We start from the raw sequence: 26,690 nt of genomic DNA on the forward strand, positions 1-26,690 counted from the left end.
GACGTGGCGAGTGGGACTGGAGAGCTGGCACAGCAGGCAGCGCGTGGCTTCGTGAGTGTGGCTGGCACGGCGGGCAGCGCATCTGGAGCTGTGCCCTCTCCCCTGTGGGCGGGACCCTCCCGAGGTGTTGCCACTGCTCGTTGCTAAAACGTCTGTGGACACATCAGCTGCCCGGGGAGGCCAGGCGCTTCCCGGGGCTGCGGGCTGCGGGGACCTCAGTCCTACCTCACGCCAGTGCCCCCCAGCTCGGCCCCCCCTCCCGGTCCCGCCAGGGGGATGGCGGTCCGATCGCCCCGCAGGCTTTGAAGTGCTGTTTCGTCTTCGTGGGTGATGTGTGTCCCAGGCCCTTTGTGCCGGGGGAGGAGGAGGGGCCGCCTTTGTGTTTGCGGTGATTGTCGCCCGCCTGACACGCTGACCCGCGGGATTATCCGCTCTGGTCGGAGAACGGATTTGCTCCCTCTCACAGTGAAGCATGAGATTTCAAGGGAAAGTGAGCCCTCCTTCAGCTCCTTTCACTCGGCACAATGTTTACACTCCGAGGGGAGAGATGAAACGCGGGGCCAGGGTTTCAAGTGCCGGGCAGGGCGCTGGGCGTCTGGGAGAACAGCGAGGCCCGAGAGACAGGGCTGGGCAGGCGCCATGCTGGGTTTCTCTAAAGCACCGACGGCATTTGCTTCTGCGATGGCGGGCACGGCAGCGGGGACACGCCTGGGCGCGAGGATCGGGGACAGGCCGCCTCTGGGCGCCACCTTTGTTTCCAGTAACGTTCACGTTTCTGGAAAGAACCATTTCTGCACAGTGAGACGAGAATATGAAAATAAAGCTTTTCTAAAAATATATTTCTATTGATTTCAGAGGGGAAGGGAGAGGGAGGGAGAAACACCGATGATGAGAGAGTCATGGATCGGCTGCCCCCTGCACGCCCCGCACTGGGGATGGAGACCTCAGCCCGGGCCTGTGCCCTGACTGGGAATCGAACCATGACCTCCTGGCTCATACGTCGACATTCAACCACTGAGCCACGCCGGCCGGGCAGCTTTGGGGTTTGAATCAATCACTTAGGTCTTTTCCGTCAGGAGACAGAAAGCAAAGTGAAGGCAACCGATATGCCTTCCTTCACTCGGCAAAGCTTTACTGTCAGTAAGTGCCAGGCATTTGAGTTCGAGCTCTGACATCAACTCAGAGAACCAGGAGCCCTGCTCACGCCCGGGACCCGCTCCCAGCACGGGGAGACGGGCGCCCTGGCCGAAGGCCTGCTCGCTGGAGGCCGCCCATTGGTCGTCCACTGACCTGTGGCCGGAGCTCCAGCTTCCCTCTGGCCGCCCAGGCGTGGCCGTGTGACCGTCTCAGCTGGTGAAATGGGATCAGCCGTGACAGAGTCCCGTCCCCGCAGCTCGAGGAGCCGTGTGAGTCCGGCCGTCGGACGCTCCCTCCGCCTCGGCCTGGACGAGGGTGAGAGACGCCCGGTCTCGGAGCCGTAGCCGGGCTGCAGATGGACGGGGCGTGGGCGGGCGGTGGGGGGCGGGGGGGGCGGTGTTGGGAAGCGCGTTCTTTAATAACATGGCAGAGAGCCTGGCTGGTGGGTCAGCGTTGGAGTGTCATCCCTACACCAAAACGGTCGCGGGTTTGATTCCCGGTCAGGACACATAGGTTGTGGGTTCAATCCCCGGTCGATGTCTCTCTCTCTCTCTCTCTCTCTCTCTCTCTCTCTCTCTCTCCTCCCTGCTTCCCCTCTCTCTCAAATCAATAAACATATCCTTGGATGAGGAGAAATAAACAAAAAAGGAACATGGCCCTGGCCAGTATGGTTCACTGGATAGCATGTCGGCATGCGGACTAAAGGGTCCCGGGTTCGATTCCGGTCAAGGGCACGTACCTCGGTTGCAGGCTCCTCCCCGGCCTGGGCCCTGGTTGGGGCGGGTGCAGGAGGCAACCAATCGATGTGTTTCTCTCTCTTTCCCTCTCTCTAAAAATCAATGGAAAAATATCCTCGGGTGAGGATTAAACATGACAGCGTTAAAAGGAAGTTGTTTTGAATGGCTGTGCCACGTTTTCAGAATTACCAGGACGGTGGGAAATGCCACAGGGCACGTGATTGGAAAAGGCGGGGTGACTGTCACCCCAGATGCTTTGGGAGATGGTCAGATGAGGGTCAGTAAGTGGCCGCTGGGTGCGCAGTGGGGAGTGGGGATGCGGCAGGGACTTCACCAAGGATGTCGTGAGTCGCGACGGCCTTAGCAACCTCCAGGGCAGAGGAGGGGCCGTGGGCACAGGCCAGGGGAGGGGGTGTCTCTTTTGGGATTGCTTTCTCTTTCCTTAAACAGAGTTGGGAGAGGAAAGGTGAAAGAGCAAGGGTAGATGATTCAAAGTGTTATCTTTATTTTTACATATATGTATACTTATTGATTTCAGAGAGGAAGGGAGAGGGACAGAGAGAGAAACATCAATAATGAGAGAGAATCATGGATCGGCTGCCTCCTGCACGCCCCACACTGGGATGGAGCCCACCACCCAGGCCTGTGCCCCGACCGGGAATCGAACCGTGACCTCCTGGTTCCTAGGCCAACGCTCAACCACTGAGCCACGCCGGCTGGGCTCAAAGTGTCATCTTTAGACCCCGAGACGGAGGAGACGATGACCGTTTTCCGAAGGAGCTGAGTCTGTGCGCGGCGTTGGGGACGGAAGGAGGGACCAGGGAAACGGAACAGGCCCTGGGCCCCACCTGGGACAGTTCCCTGCTCCTCCGCCTCTCCCAGGTCAGCAGGTGCACAGACCAGGAGCCCAGCTGACCCCAGCGGTCACGGTCACGGCTGGTGCATAACAGTGCAGGCGTCAGGCACATCTCACTTGCTTATTCTGCTGATTCCTCACCTCGGGACACACCCCTCCACCCTCACCCCGTCTCCCAGTTTGCTCCCCAGCCAGAGCTTCCCTTTCCTGGGCCCCCTGAACGGCAATGCCAGATGGCTCTGTCCTGGTCCCCCCCGACCCCCACCCCCAGATCAGCGGCCATTGTCACTGGTGTGAGTGCCGCGGGCTCTGAGCCAAGGCTGGGGCGCCCGGGGCTGGCGTCGCGAGGAGGGGCGGGCTAATGCGGGCAGCGGCGAGCGCGGCACACACACTCTTCCTCCCCTGGTCCCGCGGCCGCCAAAGCCCTTCGGAAGGCTCCTTAGCATGTTTCCAATCACTGTGAACAGGAGCCTTATTGTGAAGTTTAATTCCTTCGCTGCCTGACTCAGCCTCCCAGCCCTGGAGCTCGCCTGGGCCTCAAACTCCATTAGACCCCGAATCTCCACCACGGAGGGAGCGGTGCCTGAGTGTGTGCACGTGTGTGTGTATGTATGTGTGCGTGTGCGCGTGCGCATGTGCTTGTGTGCACTTGTGTGTATGTGCGCATGTGTGTGTGCACATGTGTGCACGTGTGTGCATGTGTGAGCGTTTTGTGCCTGTGTGTGCACGTGCGCATGTGCGTGTGTGCACGTGTGTATGCGCGCGCGTGTGTGCGTGCATGTGCACGTGCGTGTGTGCGTGTGTGTGCGCGCATGCGCGTGCGTGCATGTGTGCGTGTTTTGTGCGTGTGTGCACGCGTGCATGCGTGTGCACATGCGTGTGCATGTGTGCGTGCGTGTGTGTGTGTGTGTGTGTGTGTGTGTGTGTGTGTGATGTCTGTGGGCCTGAGCCGCAGGCGCCCAGCGCCCTCACCTCCTGAAGGTGGGTTTAACCCCATGGCTCAGCAGGGACAGGACCGGGACCGGCGGCCAGCAGCCTCCCCTTCGGCTGGAGGAGAGACAGGAGCAGCTTCCGGCCTGTTTTCATCTTGGACACCCGATGCTGGGTCCGCACTTCCTTCTGTTGCTGAGCCACCATCTAAAAGTCACACTTCCTTTTATTTTTTTAATCCTCATCCGAGGATATGTTTTTATTGGAGAGAGAGAGAGAGAGAGAGAGAGAGAGAGAGAGAGAGAGAGAGAGGTCAGTTGCCACCCGTAGGTGCCCCGACGGGGAATCAGCCACATCTAGGTGTGTGCCCGTCCGGGCATCGAACCGGCAGCCCCCGGCTGCCCGTGCTGACGCCCCGCCAGCCCAGCCGCCGTGCTGGGCGAGGCCATATTGTCGCGTTCCCTCGATGGCAGAGCCGCACAGGCAGAGCCGGGCCAGGTCCCGTGCGGGCGGCACGCGTTTCCCAGGCTGCCCTGCGGACGGCGAGCTGGGCTTGTGTTGTTTTCTTCCTCCGCCTTTCGGGGTGCGTCCCTCTTCCTGTTCCTCTGCCTGCGCAGAACCAAGGGGTTCCGTGGGGCCCGCTCCCGGGTCCCCCGCACCCTCGGCCTCTCTCGTTGCTCCGGCTGCAGTCAGAGGGCCCGGCTGCCCGGGGACGGTCCAGGACGCGGCTGGACTCGGCTTTGCCGCTGAAGAATTCACCCCCTGTCCTCGGAGCTTTGGAAGTGGGGCTCATTTCTCAGGGTGCTGCTAGCCCACGGGGATGGACCCCGAATCTGCGTGTCCTGCTCAGAGAGGGAGAGAAGCCAGTGTGGCCGGGCAGGACGGCGCCTGGCGGGCCCCCTGCGGCCTCCTCCTCCTCCTCCTCCTCCTCCTCCTCCTCCTCCTCCTCCTCCTCCTCCTCCTCGCAGGCCAGGCGCCAAGAGGGAGCTGAGTTATGCAGCTGCAGGCCGCCCCGAGGGCTCCCTTCAGTTCCCACAAAGCTATTGAAGTGCTTATTTCCTCCTGAGGAGACACAAACAGATGCAAACTTCTGTAAACACTTTAGAAACGAATCCGGCGGGTTGGCCTCTCAGCGGTGCTCAGTGGCCGACAGAAAAATGTCTAATTAGTGCAAGTGGGAAGAACGGGCCCTGGACCCCGTCCATCGCCCCCACGGCTCCTTTCCAAGCAGCTCAAAGGGCCTTTGTCCGCCGGGTCACCCTCTCTCGGGCTTTTGTGCTCGGATCTGTGGAGAGTGGGGGGCGGGGCAGAGACGCCGCCGTGTTGTCGCCCGGAGCCGGCGTGTCCAGGAGGAACCGTGGAGTCCATGGCCTGGTCCGGGTGTGGCGAGCGGGGTCCACGGGCCAGGCTGCGGCGAAGGGGGCCTCCGCCTTTCTTCTCGGCGTCCAGCGACTCGCTTCTCCGAGGGGGTGGACGGAACGAGGTGTTAAAAACTGCAGGTGCAGACATTTCCTGGGATGAGCCTTCGAGGTGTCGGCTGCGTGACTTTCATTCCCCTTTTACCCCATTGAAACCCCCCCGACACTCACTTAGGGGAGCGTCTCTGCTCGGCGCTGTTTCGTCACGCACGGCAGCGGCAGTGGGAGCGGGTGTTGCCTTTTCCCCCTGTTTTCCTTCGTGCTCCCTGTCATTCGCTCGCCCCGCGAGGAGCCGGGCTCCGGGCCGAGCGTCCCCCGCGTCTCCCTGAGCCTGAAGCAGCCACCCGACGTCAGGAAACCTGGGTTTTCACCCCAAGGAAGGGAAGCAGCGTCTCCAGGAGCTGCCTGCACACCCGTGCGCCTCCTCACAGCAGCCAGGAGTGGGGGCAGCTCCGACGTCACCGCAAGGGAGCGGACACACAGTGTGGTCCACCCACCACGGCACGTTCCCCCATCACAGACGGCAGCAGGCGGGGCCCTGGGGGAATTCGCTCAGTGAAATAGTCCCGACACAACGAAGAGCACCCTGAGATTTCGCTGCTACGAGGCACCTGGGGAAGCCAAACTCATAGAAACGGAAGCAAAATGGTGGTTTCCAGGGGCTGGAGAGAGAGGGACAGGGGAGCCATTAGCGAGTTTAAAGGTTTTTTTGGTTTGTTTGTTTTAAATATATATTTATTGATCTCAGAGAGGAGGGGAGAGGGAGAGAGAGAGAGAAACATCCATGATGAGAGAGACTCACGGATCGGCTGCCTCCTGCACCCCCCACACTGGGGATCGAGCCACAACCCCGGCATGTGCTCTTGACCGGAATCAAACCCGGTGCCCTTCAGTCCACAGGAGGATGCTCTGTCCACTGAGCCACACCGGCTGGGGCCAGTTTTGATTCTATATTTGTGGATGAAAAGTTCTGGTTCAGACCCACAGCCGTGTGACTACACTCAACACCACTGGCCTGGACACTTACAATGGGCAGGAGGGTAAATGCTATGTTTTGACCACAATAATGATGATGATGATAATAATAATAATAATAATAATCAATAATAAATAATCTATAATAATAATAGTGTAATGTGCTAATTAGACCAGACAGCTGAACAACCTTCCAGATGTCATTCTGGATGAAGCTGCAGTGGTGGGGGCCTAGGCTGAGGTGGTTAAGGGCGATCAGGCAGGCAGGTGAGTGGTTAGGGGCAATCAGGCAGGCAGGCAGGTGAGCGGTTGGAAGCCAGCAGTCCTGGATTGTGAGAGGGATGTCTGACTGCCTGTTTAGGTGGGATTGGGCCTAAACGGGCAGTCAGACATCCCTCAAGGGGTCCCAGATTGGAGAGGGCGCAGGCTGGGCTGAGGGACACCCCCCCCCCAGTGCACGAATTTTGTGCACCAGACCTCTAGTTAATAATAACAAAAAGAGGAAAGAGAGACTTGAGCTCCTTCCTGACTCTGACCCTTTTGACTTTGTAACTTGGAAAGTCACGGAACCTCTCAGCCCCAGTTTCCTCATTTCACTTGGACTTTTTAGTGACAATAAAGTGAAATGAGATCACAGTGGTGGGAGCCGGAAGTTCTGCAGAAAGTGGCCGAGGCATCTGTGCGCCCTGAGGAGGAAGTCCCCCCTCCCCCACCCCCGCCCCTGAGACAGCTGGGCAGACACAAAACCGTCATTTCTTCTCCGTCCTTTTAACAAATCCTCACCTTAGGATCTGCTTGTTGATTTAGAGAAGCGGTTCTCAACCTGTGGGTGGCGACCCCTTTAGTGGTTGAACGACCCTTTCACAGGGGTCGCCTAAGACCATCCTGCATATCAGATATTTACATGACGATTCATAACAGTAGCAACATTACAGTTGTGAAGTAGCAACGACAATAATTTTATGGTTGGGTCACAGCAGGAGGAACTGTATTTAAAGGGCCAGAGGTTGAGAACCCCTGATTCAGAGAGAGAGGGAGAGAGAGGGAGAGGGAAAGAGTAACGTGGATGTGAGAGAGAAACATCCACCGCTGCCTCCTGCACGAGCCCAAACCGGGACTGAACCTGCAGCCTAGGCATGTGCCCTGACTGGGAATCGAACCCTCAACCTTGGGCATCTGGGGCCGACGCGCCAACCAACCGAGCCAGGGCTGTTTGCCATCTGTGAGCTGACAGTCTGATGAGCTGTTGACATTTAAACCCTGGTTCTTCGGACGGACGGGTGGCTTGACACGCCCCAGGCTAAGTCTGCCAGCCCCGTGGTCGTCAGGTGGTGTCAGTGGGAGGAACAGAGGCTCAAGCAAACGCAGACTGGGGTGCGTTTTACTATGATGATGCGCACGTAGCTCGAGGGGCCGCGCTGACGAGAAGGCGAGTTTGCGTCCCTGGATCTTCGGTCTGGTGTTGCCCATAAATCTGTTTCAGCTGCACCCTCCTTTCTGCTCCTCTACGTCCTGTCGCTGGCAAATTCTCTCTGTTTCTTCGCTCCAATTAACAGAGTTATTGTTTTCAAGCCAGGCCAGAGAGCCATGGAGCTGGCATCAGGCGGGTCCTTGTAGCGTAGACGTGAGCTGCCTGTGGGGTGGGGAGATGGGGCCAAGGTCAGGGGGGTAGATCAAGGTCAGGAAGGTGGTGTTAAGGTCAGGGAGGTGGGGTCAAGGTCAGGGAGGTGGGTCAAGGTCAGGGAGGAGGTGTTAAGGTCAGGGAGGTGGGGTCAAGGTCAGGGAGATGGGTCAAGGTCAGGGAGGTGGTGTTAAGGTCGGGGAGGTGGGTCAAGGTCAGGGAGGTGGTGTTAAGGTCGGGGAGGTGGGTCAAGGTCAGGGAGGTGGTGTTAAGGTCGGGGAGGTGGGTCAAGGTCAGGGAGGTGGTGTTAAGGTCAGGGAGGTGGGTCAAGGTCAGGGAGGTGGTGTTAAGGTCAGGGAGGTGGGGTCAAGGTCAGGGAGATGGGTCAAGGTCAGGGAGGTGGTGTTAAGGTCGGGGAGGTGGGTCAAGGTCAGGGAGATGGTGTTAAGGTTGGGGAGGTGGGTCAAGGTCGGGGAGGTGGGGATCAAGGTCAAGCAGCGACATCACGGCTGCTTCAAAGGGAGCCACGGTCTCTCGGGCAGTGGGAATGGCGGGGTCCTTGGAGGATCGGACAAGTGACCCCTCCTCCCCCTCCAGGGCCCCGGAGGCGGAAAGAGCTTCCTCAGCAAAAGGCGTGGGCAGACGAGGCCGCGTTTACCTCTAGCTCAGGTCAAGGCCGAGCTGGAAGGGAAAACTTTGTGCGCAGCACAGGGGCCTGCTCCGCGAGCCCCGGGAGTGTGTGGGCTCCCCAACCCGTCACAGGAAGGGCGGGGCCAAGCGAGCACCCCAGAGGGGCGGCTCCCCAGGTGAGACAGGTGTGCACGGGAGTCCCGCTGCCTCGGTCGGCTCCTTCCCGAGAGAGAGGGCCGCCAGGTCCTTCCCCCACGTGCCAGCCGGACGGTCAGCTGCCCCTGGGCCAGGGCCCGGGCAGAAAGGAGTGACATGGCGGAGAGGAGGGGTGGGAAACAGGGTGTGTTCCATGTTCGCCTGTGGTGTGAGGAAACACGCCTTATCACGTGTGTAATTCAGGAATGGCGTGGGGAAAGGGAGGGAAGGAGTGTTGTCATTCCCGCAGCTGGACTGGACTTTGCCTTATGTTTTTTCTTTCGGCTCAGTTGCCTAATACAGTCTCTCTCTCTCTCTCTCTCTCTCTCTCTCTCTCTCTCTCTCTCTCCCTCCCCTCTTTCCTTCCGTCCTTCCTCCCTTCCTTCCTTTTGTTAATCCTCACCCCAAGGATATTTTCCCATTGATTTTTAGAGAAAACGGAAGGGAGGGTGAGAGACAGAGAGAGAAACATGGATGTGAGAGGACACATCTGTTGGTTGCCTCCCGCACACGCCCCGACCACCGGGGTGAGGGATTGAGCCTGCAAACCAGGTACGTGCCCTTGACTGGAATTGAACCCGGGACCCTTCAGTCCCCGGGCCGACGCTCTATCCACTGAGCCACACCAGCCAGGTGCAATGCTCCTGTTTGATAAAAAAACACCCCAAAGACCAGGCTTGTTCCCGGCCGCCTTCTCTGGGGCAGGGCCACGTCTCTCGGGCTCACTGTGTCCCGGCATGACCTCCAGGTGTCCTTGAAGGCCGCCATCCTCGACGGGGACGGTGCCACGGCGGCAGCCGTCCTGTTCCTGAGCGACCGGCTCCTCTACGGGCTCGACGCGTCCCGCCCGCTCCTGCGGGTCGCCAAGGCGCTGCACCGGCGGTGGCCCAGCACGCCCCTGGCCCCGCAGCTGGCCATCCGCCAGGCCCGCGTGGCGCTCAACGCAGGTAGGCGCCCCTGCCCGCCCGTCCTGGCCGACCTGACCCTGAGGATGGGGCCGCCCTGCCGCCCCTCCCGCCTGTCCCCCACTCCTCCCCTCCCACCCCTCCCCCGGCACAAAGACCGGCTTGCAGGGCCAGAGCGCGGAGAAAATCGTGCAAGGGTGGGAAATGCTGGTTGGAGCTTTTGTCTCCTCACAAAGCCGTCCGCTGCTCTCGGACACAGGGCTGCATCGCTGCATTGTGAGAGGAGCCTGTGAGCAGCAGGTTAGAGTTCTTCCTCCCGGGGCCCAGCTCCTCGCTGGAGGGCCCCCGACAAGCACACGGAGTACCCGAGGCTCCCGTCACACACACGGGACATGGGATACGGGACACAGGACATGGGACATGGGACATGGGATACAGGACACGGGACATGGGATACAGGATATGGGGCACGGGACATGGGACACGGGACATGGGACACGGGACATGGGCACTGCCCCCCAGTTTGCTTAAAGCGCCAGTTCCCCTCCTGCCCTTGTGAGTGGAATGGAGAGGGAGGCTCGTCTGTGACTTCGGGGTAACGGAGGGCAGAGCGGAGGGGCCGGCCGGCGTGTCAGTGGGTCCCCTCCACAGGCTCAGTACGTCTTTAATTCCCAACAACATGAGGATTAGAAACATGCGGCTGCTGCTCTCGTGTCCATGAGTGAAAGAATCAAGGACCATGGGAGCTGCCCGCCACCCCCCCCCCGGGCCCCCACAGAGACAAGCCTGGCTGAGGCTGAGGCTGAGGCTGAGGCTGAGGCTGTGGCTGTGGCTGTGGCTGTGGCTGTGGGTGAGGCTGTGGCTGAGACTGTGGGTGAGGCTGTGGCTGTGGCTGTGGCTGTGGCTGAGGCTGTGGCTGTGGCTGTGGCTGAGACTGTGGGTGAGGCTGTGGCTGTGGCTGTGGCTGTGGCTGTGGCTGTGGGTGAGGCTGTGGCTGAGACTGTGGGTGAGGCTGTGGCTGTGGCTGTGGCTGTGGCTGTGGCTGAGGCTGTGGGTGAGGCTGTGGCTGAGACTGTGGGTGAGGCTGTGGGTGAGGCTGTGGGTGAGGCTGTGGCTGTGGCTGAGACTGTGGGTGAGGCTGTGGCTGTGGCTGAGACTGTGGGTGAGGCTGTGGGTGAGGCTGTGGCTGTGGCTGAGACTGTGGGTGAGGCTGTGGCTGTGGCTGAGACTGTGGGTGAGGCTGTGGGTGAGGCTGTGGGTGAGGCTGTGGCTGAGGCTGTGGCTGTGGGTGAGGCTGTGGGTGAGGCTGTGGCTGTGGCTGTGGCTGTGGCTGTGGCTGAGACTGTGGGTGAGACTGTGGGTGAGGCTGTGGGTGAGGCTGTGGCTGAGGCTGTGGCTGAGGCTGTGGGTGAGGCTGTGGGTGAGGCTGTGGCTGAGGCTGTGGCTGAGGCTGTGGGTGAGGCTGTGGCTGAGGCTGAGGCTGAGGCTGTGGCTGTGGCTGTGGCTGTGGCTGAGACTGTGGGTGAGGCTGTGGGTGAGGCTGTGGGTGAGGCTGTGGCTGAGGCTGTGGGTGAGGCTGTGGGTGAGGCTGTGGCTGAGACTGTGGGTGAGGCTGTGGGTGAGGCTGTGGGTGAGGCTGTGGCTGTGGCTGTGGCTGAGGCTGAGGCTGTGGCTGTGGCTGTGGCTGAGGCTGAGGCTGTGGCTGTGGCTGTGGCTGAGGCTGTGGCTGTGGCTGAGGCTGAGGCTGTGGCTGTGGCTGTGGCTGAGGCTGAGGCTGTGGCTGAGGCTGAGGCTGTGGCTGTGGCTGTGGCTCTTGTCTGAATAACCCTGGTCTCTGGGAGGTTGATGCCTGCACCTTGGTGTCTTGAATAAGGAGCTGCACTCACCACAGCCCCGGGACGCTGCTGCAGCGAGGGCCGAGCCTCCGGGACAGGCCGGGCTTTCCATGCTCCGGGCCCTCCGTCCCCGTGCGCAGCTGGCCTCCGTGTGCCCCTGCCCCTTTTTTACTCATGAGAGGGGTTGTGGTACAGCATTGACCTTGGGGAAAGTCCCTTCCTTTCCGTGTCCTGCTCTGGAGCATTTTATAGCCTGTGGGTCTGAGGGACCCCAAGGACCAAGGTCCCTGCGATGGCAGCCGGTGGCCGTGCCACGTGGGGAGAGCCCTGTGGGGACACAGCTGGTGTGGCACCTTTGTGCGGGGTGCATGGCACTGCTGTGGGCGGTGGGGATGGGGGTGGGGATAGGGGTGGGGTTCTGTGGGGGTGAGATCCCTTGGGGTGGGGATGGGGGTGGGGTTCCGTGGGGGTGAGGTCCCGTGGGGTGGGGTTCCGTGGGGTGGGGTCCCGTGGGGTGGGGTCCCGTGGGGTGGGGTTCCATGGGGTGGGGTTCCGTGGGGTTCTGTGGGGTTCTGTGGGATGGGGTCCCGTGGGGTGGGGTCCCGTGGGGTGGGGTTCTGTGGGGTGGTGTTCTGTGGGGTGGGGTTCCATGGGGTGGGGTTCCGTGGGGTTCTGTGGGATGGGGTCCCATGGGGTGGGGTCCCGTGGCGTGGGGTCCCGTGGGGTTGGTTCCATGGGATGGGGTCCCGTGGGGTGGGGTTCCGTGGGGTGGGGTTCCGTGGGGTGGGGTCCCGTGGGGTGGGGTTCCGTGGGATGGGGTTCCGTGGGGGTGAGGTCCCGTGGGGTGAGATCCAGTGGGATGGGGTCCCGTGGGGTGGGGTTCTTTGGGGTGGGGTCCCGTGGGGTGGGGTTCCGTGGGGTGGGGTTCCGTGGGATGGGGTTCTGTGGGGTGGGGTCCCGTGGCGTGGGGTCCCGTGGGATGGGGTTCCGTGGGGGTGAGTTCCAGTGGGGAGTAGATGCGTTGACAGCTTTGCTTTATGCAGCCTAACTTTTTGCCTTTTTTTAAAAAATATATTTTTATTGATTTCAGAGAGGAAGCGAGAGGGAGAGAGAGAGAGAAACACCAATGATGAGAGAGAATCATGGATCAGCTGCCTCCTGCACGCCCCCCACTGGGGATGGAACCCACAACCCAGGCCTGTGTCCTGACCCCCTGACTGGGAGTCGAACCGTGGCCTCCTAGTTCATAGGTCGACACTCACCACTGAGCCACGCCGACCGAGATAACTTTTGCTTTTGTTTGTTGTTTGGTTCTGCTATTGCTGTCCTGTCTCTGAGGAGCTGTGCTCCATGGGGAACTGTCTGGTGACGCCAGCGTGGGGGCCCCAGGAGCAGGGCCCACAGGCCGTGTCCAGGGTGAGAGTCCCATCTTACGCCCCAACAAGTGGGGCTGTTTTGCCTGAAGGACACTCAGGGGGGCCCCGAGAGGCACAGCCAGCGTTTGGTGCTCATGTGCAAACGTCTGCCCGAACGTCTCTGGAGCCGCCACCGGCCTGGGCTGCCTCGTCCTGGAGGGACCGGGAGGCGCTGTCCCGGCTGCAGGCTCCGCCCTCGGCCTCGGACCCGTGCAGAGGGGGAGTCGTGCATTGTCACGGCGACAGGCTCAGTGCGATGAGAGGGACCGCGCGTCCTCCTGTTGTCCCCGGGACCCGCCTTCCTGGCGTCCACCCGAAACACCCCAGAGGCCCAGCGCTCAGTGTGTGGGCGTCGGGCCAGAGGCGCCACCCTGACCCGCCCAGTTCCCGGAAACTCAGAGTCACGCCTCTCCCCCAGTGGAAGCTCCCGCCAGCTCCCTCTGCACGGAAGCTGGCACACATGGACCTTCCCCCGTCACAGATACAGTGACTTAGACGTCCAAGCGCCCGAGACCCGGCAGGTTCCGTCAGAGCAGCAGACGCTGAAACACATGATCCGGTCCCAGGGAGGGCCAGCCCCGCTCTGTGCGGGGCAGAGACAGAGCCGTGGGTGTGAGACACCTGCAGGAGCTGGACCCTCCGAGGTCTGCACAGCCCCCGCCGCCCGCCCTGTGACAGGGAGGCCTGCGGGCTGCCCCCGCCTTGGGTGGGAGCCAAAAAAATCCCCCCAAAGAAGCAAAGCCCGCGTCTGTGCCGAACGTGCGTGGGGAGCCTGAGTGTGCCCGCTCCACGGGAATCCCCACCAAACAGCTCAGGGTGGAGTGTCCAGGGTCGGGCAGGGCGCGTGCAAACCTGGGCTCCAGAGAAGTGCGCACCGGGCCCCGGGGGACCGCCCGCCAGGGCGCCTGAGGTCACAGTCCACAAGCAGCACGGACACAGTCAGGGAACAGGCGCCCCAAACCCGGAAAGGACAGAAATACACCCGAGAAACACGAGGCCTAAAAGTCGTCTGCTCAGCCCGGCCGGCGCTGCTCACTGGCTGAGCGTGGGCCTGTGAACCAGGAGGTCACGGTTCAACGCCCAGTCAGGGCACAGGCCCCGGCTGCGGGCTCGATCCCCAGTGTGGGGCGTGCAGGAGGCAGCCGATCCATGATTCTCTCCTCATTGATGTTTCCTCTCGCTTAGTCTCTGAAATCAATAAAAATATATATTTTTAAATAGTCTGCTTAAAGCACAGGGCAGGGCGGGGAGTGAGCATGAAGGTACTGGTTGGGTCCCAGCAGGTCCCAGGACAGTTTAGCTGGAGGAGGAGGGAAGACACGCGAGGCCCAGCCCGTGGTGAGGGGCTGGCAGGTCCCCCCGCAGAACGGCGTGTGTGTGACCTGCTTCGGGGACAGAGCGCAGCGCCAGGTGGGCACCTTGTGCGGTGGAACCAAGGCCGGGGGGCCTTAGCGACAGTCACATCCGAGCCGGGGCTGAGGAGGGCGGCCGGAGCCTTACAGAGGTTCAGGACAAACAGATTCCAGGCCAGAATGATGCAAACACACAGACTGCAGGGCAGACTGGCCGGGCAGGTTCGAGGGTCCATCAGGAGGCCACGGTGCCCGAGGCAGACGGAGCAAAAGTCACTTCGAGGCGTCCCAGGCGCCGGTCACAGAGGGCGTGGAGGCCCCTGGGAGGGGGGGCAGATGGGACAGTCAGTGATCGTGTTTCCGCTTTCAGAGAAACAGCCGCTGCAGGTGGGGCCCCTCCCATGTGGCAGGAACCGACACGGTGAGAAGTTTAGAAAGAACCTCCCACCCCCTAAGAGCCCTTCCTGGAGCGAGTCCTGCGGCAGCCCTGCTCGCCCGCCAGCTGTCCCGTCCTCACGCGGAGGTCGGATCCGTGCTGTGTCCTCATGAGCGACCCTGACCGCATGTCAGACAGGAGCCGCCCCACCCCCCGACTCCTGAGAACCGGCCGTCCTTCCCCTCTCGCACGCGATGACGGCGTTGGTGTCAGACGTGGACACGGAGCGCTTCCCCGCGGCCGTGGCCCGGCCGTGGCGTGTCAGGGTGGACTGTGCGTAAAGCGTGTGCGCAGAGCTGACCGCGAGGCATCCGTGTGCTTCTTTTCAGGGAAACTGTTAAAAGCCGAGGTCATCCTGAGCAGTTTGATCAGCAACAAGGGAGCAACAGGTGAGGGCGCCCAGCTCCCCGCGCCTCCGGCCTCAGGCCTCCAGGCCCTGGCTGAATGACCCGATATTTTTTCATGTATGCGCTTAATCCTGACCCGAGGATAAGCTTTTTAAACTGATGGTAGGGAGAGAGGAAGGGAGAGGAAAAAAACATCGACGTGAGAGAGAAGCATCGATCAGGTTGCCTCCGGCACGCGCCCAGACTGGGGATCGAACCCACAACCCGGGCATGTCTCCTGACCAGAATCGAACCCACAACCTCTTGGGGGTACGGGATGACACTCCAACCAACGGAGCTCCGGGCCAGGCGGATACTGACCCCACATGAAAGCAAGTGAGTCCCGAGGCTGGGACGCAAGCCGCCGAGCCTCGGGTGCCGGTCTGAACCTGGCCCGCAGGAGCCCGGGAGCCGACGGCAACTCGCAGCAGTTCACGCTCCGTCTGCTCGGCCAGGAGCCCAGAGCCTTCGAACTGGCGGACGTCCCAGCGAGAGGCAGTTTGATGTGCAAATACTGACCCCACACCCCTCAGCGTGGCCACCCTCATCAGCATGCAGCATGCGCGTTTCTCATCTACTCACTGCACGCACAGAGACACGTGTACACACGCACACGGGCCCCCACACACACCTGCACAGACACATGTGTACATGCGTCCGCACAGAGAGACATGTGTGTACATGTGTCCACATAGAGACACATGTGTGCACCTGCATGCATGTCCACACGCATGAACGCATGCCTGCACAGAGACACCCACCTGCACACATGCACATGTGCCCGCACGCATGCCTGCACACATATCCACACGTGCCCGTGTGTGCAGAGATGTGTGTGCACGTGCACATGTGTACACGTGTGTGCATGTGCCCGTGCATACACATATGCCTGTGCACGCAGAGAGACACACGTGTATACATGCACACATACCCCCACTCATGCACACACACATGCACACACAGTCACACATGGGGATTAGAAGCTGGGTGAACACAGAGGTGACATGACAGACTAGTGAGGAGGGTGTCCCAGTGGGTCTGAGCGGGGGGCTTCCACACCTGCCCCCCCCTTCCCCCCACCCGCTTTGCTCATCCGGGACCCTCAGCGTGAGGCCTCTCCCCAGCCTCACCCTCCTCACGGGAGAAACCACCGCCTCTCGCACTGCTCCACTCCAGCCCCGTGGCAGCGTGGCCCTGCCGTGCTCCCAGACAGGCTCACGGGGGAGTCCTGGCCCTTCCCTGCCTCCGGTGCGTGTCTGGGTGGACGGGACCCGCCGCCTCGCTCAGGACACCCCACGGCCAAACTCCCCGCGGCCCTGCAGCAACAGGACTACGCTGAGGCCGGGGAGGGGAAGCAGCCGGTCCCCTCGGAGCCAGGGAAGTGGGTCCCACACAGAACGTGCCCTCTCAGCGGGGACGGAGGCGGAGGTGGCAAGGGAGGAGCCGTTCCTGGGTCTCCCTCCACGTGCAGACGAGGGGCCTCTCCACCTGTGCCCCGAGGGCTCCGGGGCGCCATGGACAGTGGGTTTCACGCGTCCCTGTCCTGATTCGAGGCCTCCTTTACCGCAGGCTCCTGGCTGTACAGACACGAGAGTGACCGGGTCCTGGTGCAGTCCGTCTGCGTGCAGATCCGAGGGCAGATCCTGCAGAAGCTGGGTGCGCCCCCCTCCTCCCCTCTACCCGCCCCACGCCTCACCCCACCCCACCCCACGCCCCATGCCCCACACCCCACCCCATCCCACGCCCCACCCTCCACCCCGCCCCACGCCCCCCCATGCCCCCGCCCCACGCCCCGCCCCACGCCCCGCCCCATGCCCCCGCCTGCACGAGGTACAGGGTCTCCTGTCCACCCGGCCCCTGTCCACCTGACCCCTGTCCACCCCTGTCCACCCCTGTCCACTGAACCCCTGTCCACCCAACCCCTATCCATCTGACTCTTGTCCAGCTGGAGCTGAGGAAGCTCCTTTCTGTCGGTTTCAAGGCGTTTTCTCTGAGGGCACAGACCTAGCCCCTGTCCCTTTTCCAGGGATGTGGTATGAAGCAGCAGAGCTAATCCGGGCCTCGATTGTGGGGTACCTGACGCTTCCTCAGCCGGACAGGAAGGTGGGCCGTGCACGTGTCTCCTGTCCTGTTTGTCCTGCTGGTTCGCTCCTGCGCACGATTCCGTGTGTCGCCTCTCAGGTCACCAGCGCGTGGGCGTCACCCCGCGTGGGCTCAGGGCACCAGCGTGTGGGTGTCACCCTGCCTGGGCTCAGGTCACCAGCGTGTGGGTGTCACCCTGCGTGGGCTCAGGGCACCAGCGTGTGGGTGTCACCCTGCCTGGGCTCAGGTCACCAGCGTGTGGGTGTCACCCTGCGTGGGCTCAGGGCACCAGCGTGTGGGTGTCACCCTGCCTGGGCTCAGGTCACCAGCATGTGGGTGTCACCCTGCCTGGGCTCAGGTCACCAGCGTGTGGGTGTCACCCTGCGTGGGCTCAGGGCACCAGCGTGTGGGTGTCACCCCGCCTGGGCTCAGGTCACCAGGGCAGAGACGGGTCCGCTGTTTCCATGGCGTCGTCACACAGGAAGCGAGAGCAGGGCTGGGTCCCTGCCCTTGGCCCCGTGTGCGTGACTCCGGCTCGTTCCCCTTGGGCTCGTACCCGCAGCCCGCAGCTTCGGCAGGCACGGGCCTTGACCCCGGGCCAGGCCTCAGTACGGACACGCTTGCCGGACACCCAGCCGAGCCCCGCCAGCCAGCCGTGTGCCCCCCTGGGTCCTGTCCTCAGGAGGCCAGGGCTCGGCCGCCAGTCCCTCTGGCATCCAATTCAGAAGCGTTTCTAGGGTCACGACAATGACAGTAACAATAAGCGATGGTTCGTGCCAAGGGCTGGAGGGCCCGGCCGGCCGTGAGCTGCGCTGACGGGATTCTGCTTCCTCCCAGGGCATCTCCACCTCGCTGGGGATACTGGCCGACATCTTCGTGTCCATGAGCGAGCACGACTACGAGAAGTTCAAAAACAACCCCCACGCGGCCTTGGTAACTGTCGCTTGACTCTCACTTGCCAATCCCGGTGCCAAGCGGCCACCCCTGTAGACTCTCTGCCCTGTGCTCCGCCTGGGAACTAGGGGTTGCGGGGGACAGCGCCTCCCCCTGGTGGGACATCGGGCTCCCAGTTCCCCCGCCACCTGGCGCTCTATCGTCCCAGCCCTGGCACGCTGTCTGTACTCGGACAGCGACGGGCGAGGGAACCCGCGACCTCCCCACAGTGATCAACGCTTGGAACCCCGTACGCTCACTTTCAAATTTTCACCAAACCCAGCGTCCACACCTGGGCCGCCTCAAGGGGCAGGAACTTTAAAACTTTCATCATCATTGTCCAAACGTGGAGCCCCTGCCCTCAGCAAGAACGATTCCTAACAGTTACACGCGGTCACAGCTCAGGAAGGCCGTGTCTGCCTGTGACCCCGGGAGATCCTCCGAGCAGAAGGCACCGCCCCCCCCGCCCCCCACCCGCCTTCTCCCCCCCCCACCCCCCCACCCCCCGTTAGAGAGGACCGGCTGAGGCCCAGAGAGGCCGCGAGGCGTGTGCATGGGCCACCGCCAGGAGGCAGAGCCGGGTCTCCGGCTGAGCAGGGTCCCGCGGGGACAGAGACCTGCTCCCTGCCCTGCATGGGAATGCAGATTTTTAAAATATGTTTTTATTGATTTCAGAGAGGAAGGGAGAGAGAGAGAGAGAGAGAGAGAGAGAGAGAGAGAGAGATCAATGATGAGAGAGAGTCATGGATCGGCTGCCTCCTGCACACCCCACACTGGGGATCGAGCCCACAACCCCGGCCTGTGCCCTGACCAGGAATCGAACCCTGACCTGGTTCATAGGTCAACGCTCAGCCACTGAGCCCCACCGGCTGGGCGGAAAGTGAGATTTGTATAGGATCCCCAATGTTGCCAATTCCGTTAAGTCCAGAGTGATGGCAGTCACGGCGCTCAGCGCTATGACGCCTGAGGACACGGCTGTTGGCAGCGACCGGAGTCAGAATCATAGCTGCCGCTCTTGCTGTCAGACAAACAGGGCAGGGCTCCGTCCCTCCTCCAGGGAAGGGGCCTCTGACGTCGTCCCGGACCCCCGGCCCTCGCCACCAGCATCTTACCTGCGCTGGTGTCTGATCCCCTCCCTCAGGCAGCTCCCTGCGCGTCCCTGCGCCTAACACAGAGCCTGATGCACAGAGCGCGCAGCACGTGTTTCTAGAATCAATGGGGAGCCCTGTTGCCACGAGACCGTAAATGAAGGGGCTGAAGATGACTCGGAAGCCAGCCATTAACGTGGCTGCAAAGTGGGCCGAGTCCCTCCAGGGGGCCTGTGGGGAGGAAGCCGCTGGGCACCTGAGCCCTCCCCACACAGCCTGGCTGTTAATTTGAGGGGGAAGCTGAGTGTGGGGGCGGGGCGGCCCCTCTCTGGGCACAGCTCTGAAACAGTTTGCTGGGGGCTGGGGCATCCCGGGAAATCTGGAGGAGAAGTTGGGGGGGGGGGGTGTCACGGTCTGTCTTTGGCTGATGGATGAACAACTGTGGGCACGGCCCGTGGCCGCCACTCTCTCCCAGGGCCTGACGCGGGACTGTGCCCACCGCCTGCTGTCGGCCGCCGAAGCCTGCAAGCTGGCCGCCGCCTTCAGCCCCTACACGCCCCTCTTCGTGCTCACGGCCATGGTGAGGAGGCGGGAGGGGCGGGTCTGGTCGGATAACACGGTCGGACGCTGTGCGGGAGGTTTATGGGGCGGGTGGTGACATCCTGGTGGGGGGTCCCTTAATCCAGCCGGAGGCCCCGACGCCATCGGCTCCGGAGCAGTGTCCCCGGCACCTGGAATGACCCTCACAGCCTGTTGATTGATTGATTGATTGTTAATCCTCACCTGAGGATATTTTTCCCATTGATTTTTAGAGAGTGGAAGGGAGAGAGCGAGGGAAACATCAATGTGAGAGACACATGGATTGGTTGCCTCCTGCATGTGCCCCGATGGGGGCTGGGGATCGAACCTGCAACCCAGTACGTGCCCCCGAGACCCTTCCATGTGCGGGCAGACGCTCTAACCATTGAGCATGCTGGCCGGGCCATAGGAGCCTTTTTAAAACACACCTTCCCGGGCCCCTCTCTCAACCCTGTACAGTGGGGTCTTGACTTACAAGTTTAATTCGTTCCATGACGGAGCTCGTAACTCAAATTACTCGTATGTCAAATCAAAAAGTGAACAAGTGAGACATGTGGTGCCGGGCTGATGTTGTGGTGTTCACTGTGACGTTCGCTGCGCCAACTAGCGGTGGGGTATCTGAAGCTGCTCATAACCCGAATTTTAGCTCACAACTCAAAGCAAAACATCGGCCGAGAGACGGCTCGTATCTCAAAAAACTCGTCAGTCAGGACACTCATAAGTCAAGGCCCCACTGTATGTGCAAGTTGCTGGGATTCCCCGAACCCTGATTCTTGAAATACCCAGGGGGCTGAAGTGCACCGAGGGGTGGGGAAGCCACTCGCCTATCGTGTGGATTATTATTGAAAGAATAATGTTTAAACACAGAAGCCTTATTTGCATAGAGAAACTTTCATGTCCGACGTATGGACTCTTTGCTGAAATTAACAGCAACAACAAATGTAAGTAACACCTTTAATCAAAGAGTCTGAGGCTACGGGAGGCGTGGTTCGTGGGCAGCTCTTAGCGGCCACTCAGACCTCCGGGCTCTCCTCCCCGTCACCAGAAAGGCCTCAGGTTCCTTTTTTATATAAATACTAGAGGCCGGGTGCACGAAATCCACCCCCTCAGGCCAGCCTGCACCCTCTCCAATCTGGGTGCCGACATCCTGCAGTCGGACAGCCCCTGGATCACTGGCTCCTAATCGCTCACCTGCCTGCCTGGTCGCTCCTCACTGCCTCTGCATGCCGGCCTGGTTACCCCTAACTGCCCCCCTCTGCTGACCTGGTCGCTCCAAACTACGCCCCCCTCCCCCCGCCAGCCTAGTCACCCCTCACTGCTCCCCTGCCGGCCTAATCGCCCCCAACTGCCCCCCTCTGCTGGCCTGGTCACCCCTTACTGCCCCCCCCCCCGCTGGCCTGGTCACCCCTCTGCCTCTGCATGCCAGCCTGGTTGCCCCTCACGACCCCCCTGCTGGCCTGGTTGACCCATGCAGCCTGCTGTCAGGTGTTTGGTCGTTCCTCACTAACCCCCCTGCCGGTCTGGTCATAGGCAGCCAGCTTGTGAGGGTGTGAGGTAACTTGCATATCACCTCTTTATTAGATAAGATGTCATGGATGTCAGAGAGGAAGGAGAGAGAGGGAGAGAAACATCAATGATGAGAGAGAATCACTGAGCGGCTGCCTCCTGCACGCCCCCCACTGGAAATGGAGCCTGAAACCCGGGCCTGTGCCCTGACCAGGAATCGAACTCTGACCTCCTGGTTCACAAGTCGACACTCACCACTGAGCCCCGCCGGCCGGACAAGACCTCAGGGTCTTACTTCCACGTTCGATTGTGAATTTCCTGCCGAGTGCCCGTGGCCCACGCGCGGGGCCCTACAGCACAGTGTTTACTTTCCCACAGCACTTCTCACCGCTGTCCTCCGGGAATGAGAGGTTTTCCCGTGTCGCCTCCAGTTTCCAACTCCATGTCGCCCTTTGTGTTTGGTGTTTTCCCAGAACATCCGGGGCACCTGCCTGCTGTCCTACACCAGCGCCAGCGCCTGTCCCCCCGGGATGCGGGCGGCGTATCTGGGCGAAGCCAGAGAGGCCTTTGAAATCGGCCTCCTCACCCGGCACGGGGACGAGCCGGTGCCCGGGAGGCAGGAGCTGCACAGCGTCCTCAGGGCCGCACTCGGCCTCTGCACGGTGCACCGCCGGCTCCACGGGGACACGGGGCCGGGCCGCGCCGCCCGCCGGCTCTGCCGCGAGGCCGTGGGGAGGCTGTACGCCTTCGGCGCGGCGGCCGCAGCCCCGGAACGGGCGGCGCTCTCTGGGGAGATCATGCGTGCGATCGCGCAGGTGAAGGACCTGCTACAGGCTCAGAGCTTCCCGAGTTTGGAAGACGGGGCGTACGTCCCCGCGGGTTTCACGCGCGGGCTGGACAGGCCCCTCCTGCTGGGGCGCGTGGACTTCCAGGCGGTCCTCCAGGCCCACGCCCAGCACCACGCCTCGGTGTGCGGAGTGCTTGAAAGCATCTGTGGAAACAAGAAAAATGAACAGAAGGCTCCAGACACGGGCGTCTGCATCACGGCACTGAGCACGGACACACGGGGCACGGACTCCGTGAGTGCTGAGGGCGGGCCGTGTCTCCAAACAGGCGGGGGGCTGTCTCCCTCCCAGGCGGCTATGAGGAGTCTGGAGGCGCCCCAGCGGGCGGGGAGGAGGGACTGGATCCATTCGGACACGTTCCACGTCTCCCTGGACCCAGACGTGGAGACCAAGGCCGCGTTGCGAGGCCACGGCGGCGGGGACACTGCTCCGAGTGGCAGCGGGAGCTCCAGTCCCTGGAGCAGGCTGTCCGGGCGCAGCTCCTCCTCCAGCTGGGAGGAGGTGGACGCCCACGTGGACAACAGGTCACCCCGCCGAGCGCCCGGCAGGGAACGCCCCGTGGACACTCGGGGGCCCGCTGCTGGGGCGGGAGAGCCGGGCAGCCGTGGGGACAGTGCAGCTGTGCGTGCTCTGTCTTCGGAGCTTCGAGGCCTCTCTTTCCCGACGCCCGAGGATGGCCCTTCCGGGTCCTCTCCCAGTCACACGCCCTCGGCCGCCTGCCCTCCTGGGAGCACCGTAGGCGCTCACGTGGCCCCCGGGGCCGGGCTGGAGGAGGGAGGCCCAGAGGCAAGGCAGGCAGGCAGAGCCACAGGCCCTGGAGGCACCTCTGCCCACCCCAGGCCCTCACTGGGGTCTGCGTCTGGGTCTTCTGGTTCCTGTGGGCCCCAGAGCGCGGCCACACAGCCTTCGTTCCAAGCAGAGGAGACCTTGGAGGTAACGGACGAGTTTCCAGCGGTCGGTGGCGATGCCGCACACAGGTCTGGAGAGGAGCCGGGAGCAGGACGCACACCAGGAGCAGGCCCTGCGTTTAAAGGGAGCCCCTCCAGGGGGGCCCCAGAAGAAGCCGTCGAATCCCACGGAGTCCTGGGCGATTCTCTGGGCGCAAGCCCCGCGATGGCGGGTCACCCTGCCGTGTCGCTGTGGCCCGTTCAATATCCCGAGTCAGGACACAGCGGGGGCCCCGTCCAAGAGGAGGAGGTGGACCCCGATGCCTCCACCGTGGACGAGGGGGGGCAGCTGCTGCACCCCACCGGGCCGCGGGGCTGCCCCAGGCCGTGCGCTCCGAGGCCGCCCCCTGCCTCCGGGAGCCAGGAGGCCTGCACCACCACGGAGGAGGGGAACCAGCCCGTCCAGCTCAGCCTCAGCGGCAGCGGCAGCTCTGGCTCCTCCTGGGGGAGCTGGGGGAGGCTGCCCACTGCGTCCAGAGGGTCCTCCGAGGGGGGCGAGCCCTGGTCCTTCCTGAACTCCAGCGGGAGTTCCTTCGGGTCGTTGGCAGGAGAGACGCGGCAGGAGACGCTCGAGGCTCGCACACTGCAGCCCCATGACCTGGAACAGCTCCTGGCAGGCGTGACGCATGACTGGCTGCTCCAGAGGCTGGAGGGCACAGGGGTGTTCAGGCCCAGCCGCCTGCACCAGGCGTATGGTAAGTACACAGCCTGTGGCAGGTGCAAGGCCTGGGAGGTGGGTGCATGGCCTGGGAGGTGAGTGCATGGCCTGGGAGGTGGGTGCATGGCCTGGGAGGTGGGTGCATGGCCTGGGAGGTAGGTGCATGGCCTGGAAGGTGGGTGCATAGCCCCGGAGGTGGGTGCATGGCCTGGGAGGTGGGTGCATGGCCTGGGAGGTGAGTGCATGGCCTGGGAGGTGGGTACATGGCCTGGGAGGTGGGTGCATAGCCCCGGAGGTGGGTGCATGGCCTGGGAGGTGGGTGCATGGCCTGGGAGGTGAGTGCATGGCCTGGGAGGTGGGTACATGGCCTGGGAGGTGGGTGCATGGCCCCGGAGGTGGGTGCATGGCCTGGGAGGTGAGTGCATGGCCTGGGAGGTGGGTACATGGCCTGGGAGGTGGGTGCATAGCTCCGGAGGTGGGTGCATGGCCTGGGAGGTGGGTGCATGGCCTGGGAGGTGAGTGCATGGCCTGGGAGGTGGGTGCATGGCCTGGGAGGTGGGTGCATGGCCTGGGAGGTGAGTGCATGGCCTGGGAGGTGAGTGCATGGCCAGGGAGGTGGGTGCATGGCCAGGAGGCAGAGGCACCCTTGCAGAGCTGTGACCATACTTGAAGCTCAGGGGACGAGACCCCGCCTGCTCTGTGAGTGTCCTGCGATGTGTCCGGCAGGGCCTCCCTGCCTCGGGCTGCTGGGCTCTAAGGTTCCCAGGATTAGACGCCCCCTCGGGCCACCTCGTACTGGGGACTCGCTGTAGGACACACGGGCCATCGGGAGGCAGGAACCCCAGGGTCCGTGTTCCCCTTTCTTTTTAAAAATGCATTTTTATTGATTTCAGAGAGGAAGGGAAAGAGAGATAGAAACATCAACGATGAGAGCAAATCATTGGCCACCTCCTGCATGCCCCCTACTGGGAGTCAAGCCCACAACCCGGGCCTGTGCCCTTGGCCAGGAATTGAACCAGGGACCCATCAGTCCACAGGCTGACACTATCCACTGAGTCAAACCAACTGGGGCGATAGCCCCTCTCATTCCCATGAGCAGCCAGCTGACTCCTCTCAGCATCTCTCCACTCAGCTCCCAGGGCACAGAATCTGCCAGTTAGACACCACCCTTCCCGGGGCAGTGACTTTGCACCTGCCTCCCCCCCCCCCCCAGGCTCCTGGCCAGATGTGCCCCCTCCCCCCGCAATCAGCAGCCGCTTCCTGCTCAAAGGGCAGCCGGAGGCCACTTTCTGTATCGAGACTGGGAGGGGCGCCCCAGGCCACGCATCCAGGAGGGCTTCTACGCGGTGGCGACACAGGAAGAAACAAAACAAGGTTCTTCTCTCGGCCGGGGACCCGTCATAAAGCCAAGATACTGACCAGCTACTGGAATGAAAAAACCACACAGTCCGGCCGGCGTGGCTCCGTGGCTGAGGGTCATCCTAGGACCCAGGGGGTCACGGTTCGATTCCTGGTCAGGGCACAGGCCCGGGTGGCAGGCCCGATCCCCAGTGTGGGGCGTGCAGGAGGCAGCCGGTCCATGATTCCCTCTCATCATGGATGTTTCCCTCTCTCTCTCTCCCTCTCCCTTCCTCTCTGAAATCAATAAAAAAAATATTTTTAAAAACCCAACAAACTGCTACAAAGGGCATTTTATGAGAAAACATGTGAGTTGCTAAGCAGTGGACTCTTGAGTGGTTCTCAGTCTTGGCACCCCACGGGAACCCCTGGGGCTCGGTCCTAAACTTCCGAGGCCTCACCCCAGATTCTGATCTCATAGGCCGGGGTGTGGATCCAGGAATCAGCATGGTTTTCATTCCCCCCAGTTTTGTTGGGGAGTCACAGACATCCATCACCATATGAGTTTGAGGTGGGCAGCATGGCAGTCTGCTCCTGTGTTTGGTGACATGATCACCATGGGTTCACTCACTCCACCCTCTCACGCAGACACAATAAATGGGAAAGAAAGACAAAATACAGAAGAAAAAGCTTCCTCCTTGTGATGAGAATCCGAGGGCTTCCTCTCCTAGCAGCTGCCCTGTGTGCCCGCAGCGGGGCCAGCGTCCAGGGACTGGCCCCTCTTACACTGAGTCTGCACCTTCTGGCCGTCTCCCTCCAGCCCCCCCTCCCCCCCCACACACACACACACACTGGGAACCACCGTCTGACCTCTTTTTAAATTCCACGTAAAGGTGACATCACACAGTATCCCAAAATGCTGCATTTCTCCCTCAAAGGGGTGCTTTCTTGCTGGCGCTGCTCTTCATTCTTTTTTAAAAAAAAAAATATATATATATATATATATATATATATATATATATATATATATATTGATATAGAAGAGGAAGGGAGAGGGAAAGAGAGATAAAAACATCAATGATGAGAGAGAATCACTGATCTGCCTCCTCCTGCATGCCCCACACGAGATGGAGCCCAAAACCCAGGCATGTGCCCTGACCGGGAATCAAACCGTGACCTCCTGGTTCATAGGTCGATGCTCAACCACTGAGCCACGCCGGCCGGGCTGTTCTCCATTCTTTAAGGTGAAGACGGTCCTTATTTTTTCATATCTTTCCCTTTTCCAGGTGAGTTCATATCTTTGTACAGTAGCTATATTTTCTCAAGTAATTGCTTTAACATGCAATCGAGGGGCCCTGGAATGCCAGGGACCTCTGAGGTAAGACACTGATGTACTTCTGTCCATAGCACCTGGCGTAGGTAGGAACCCGTTACCTGGAGGCCTCGGGTCATCAGAAGACCAAGCCTGTAGCCCATATTCCAGGATGTCTCTGAGGCGTCTCTCTTTAGACCGGCTGGCGTGGCTCAGTGGTTGAGCATCGACCTAGGAACCAGGAGGCCGTGGTTAATTCCCGGTCAGGGCACATCGCTGAGTTTCGGGCTCGATCCCAAGTAGAGGGCGTGCAGGCAGCAGCCGATCAATAATTCCCTCTCATCACTGATGTTTCTCTCCCTCCCTCTTCCTTCCTCTCTGAAATCAATAAAAATATATTTTAAAATAAATAAATAGCCTTCTATTCTCCTCTCCTTTCGTCCTGAAACCCTGGCCTTACCTTCACGTTGCCGCCACAAACAAGATTCTGTGAATCAAAGGCTAGTCTGCGTCTTATTTGGGAAGCTCTGCTTGTTTCTTGCTCTTCGATAACTTTTTATCCGTCTCCATGGAA

General features: G+C 61.4%; 1 protein-coding gene across 2 annotated transcripts in view; it reads left to right on the top strand.

Annotated features, from left to right (window-relative positions):
• Positions 1-26,690, top strand: part of ALPK1 (alpha kinase 1) — a 65,912-nt gene that overhangs the window by 35,244 nt on the left and 3,978 nt on the right. For both annotated transcript variants that reach the window (XM_059695499.1, XM_059695497.1), the window contains exons 4-10: positions 9,248-9,446; positions 14,772-14,831; positions 16,398-16,484; positions 16,855-16,931; positions 17,748-17,843; positions 19,407-19,511; positions 21,490-23,503. In XM_059695499.1, the coding sequence (XP_059551482.1) occupies positions 9,248-9,446; positions 14,772-14,831; positions 16,398-16,484; positions 16,855-16,931; positions 17,748-17,843; positions 19,407-19,511; positions 21,490-23,503 (2,638 nt within the window). The remainder of the gene's footprint in view (positions 1-9,247; positions 9,447-14,771; positions 14,832-16,397; positions 16,485-16,854; positions 16,932-17,747; positions 17,844-19,406; positions 19,512-21,489; positions 23,504-26,690) is intronic.

The sequence above is a fragment of the Myotis daubentonii genome, chromosome 5, assembly GCF_963259705.1.
Source record: "Myotis daubentonii chromosome 5, mMyoDau2.1, whole genome shotgun sequence".
In the NCBI taxonomy this organism is placed as follows: Eukaryota; Metazoa; Chordata; class Mammalia; order Chiroptera; family Vespertilionidae; genus Myotis; species Myotis daubentonii.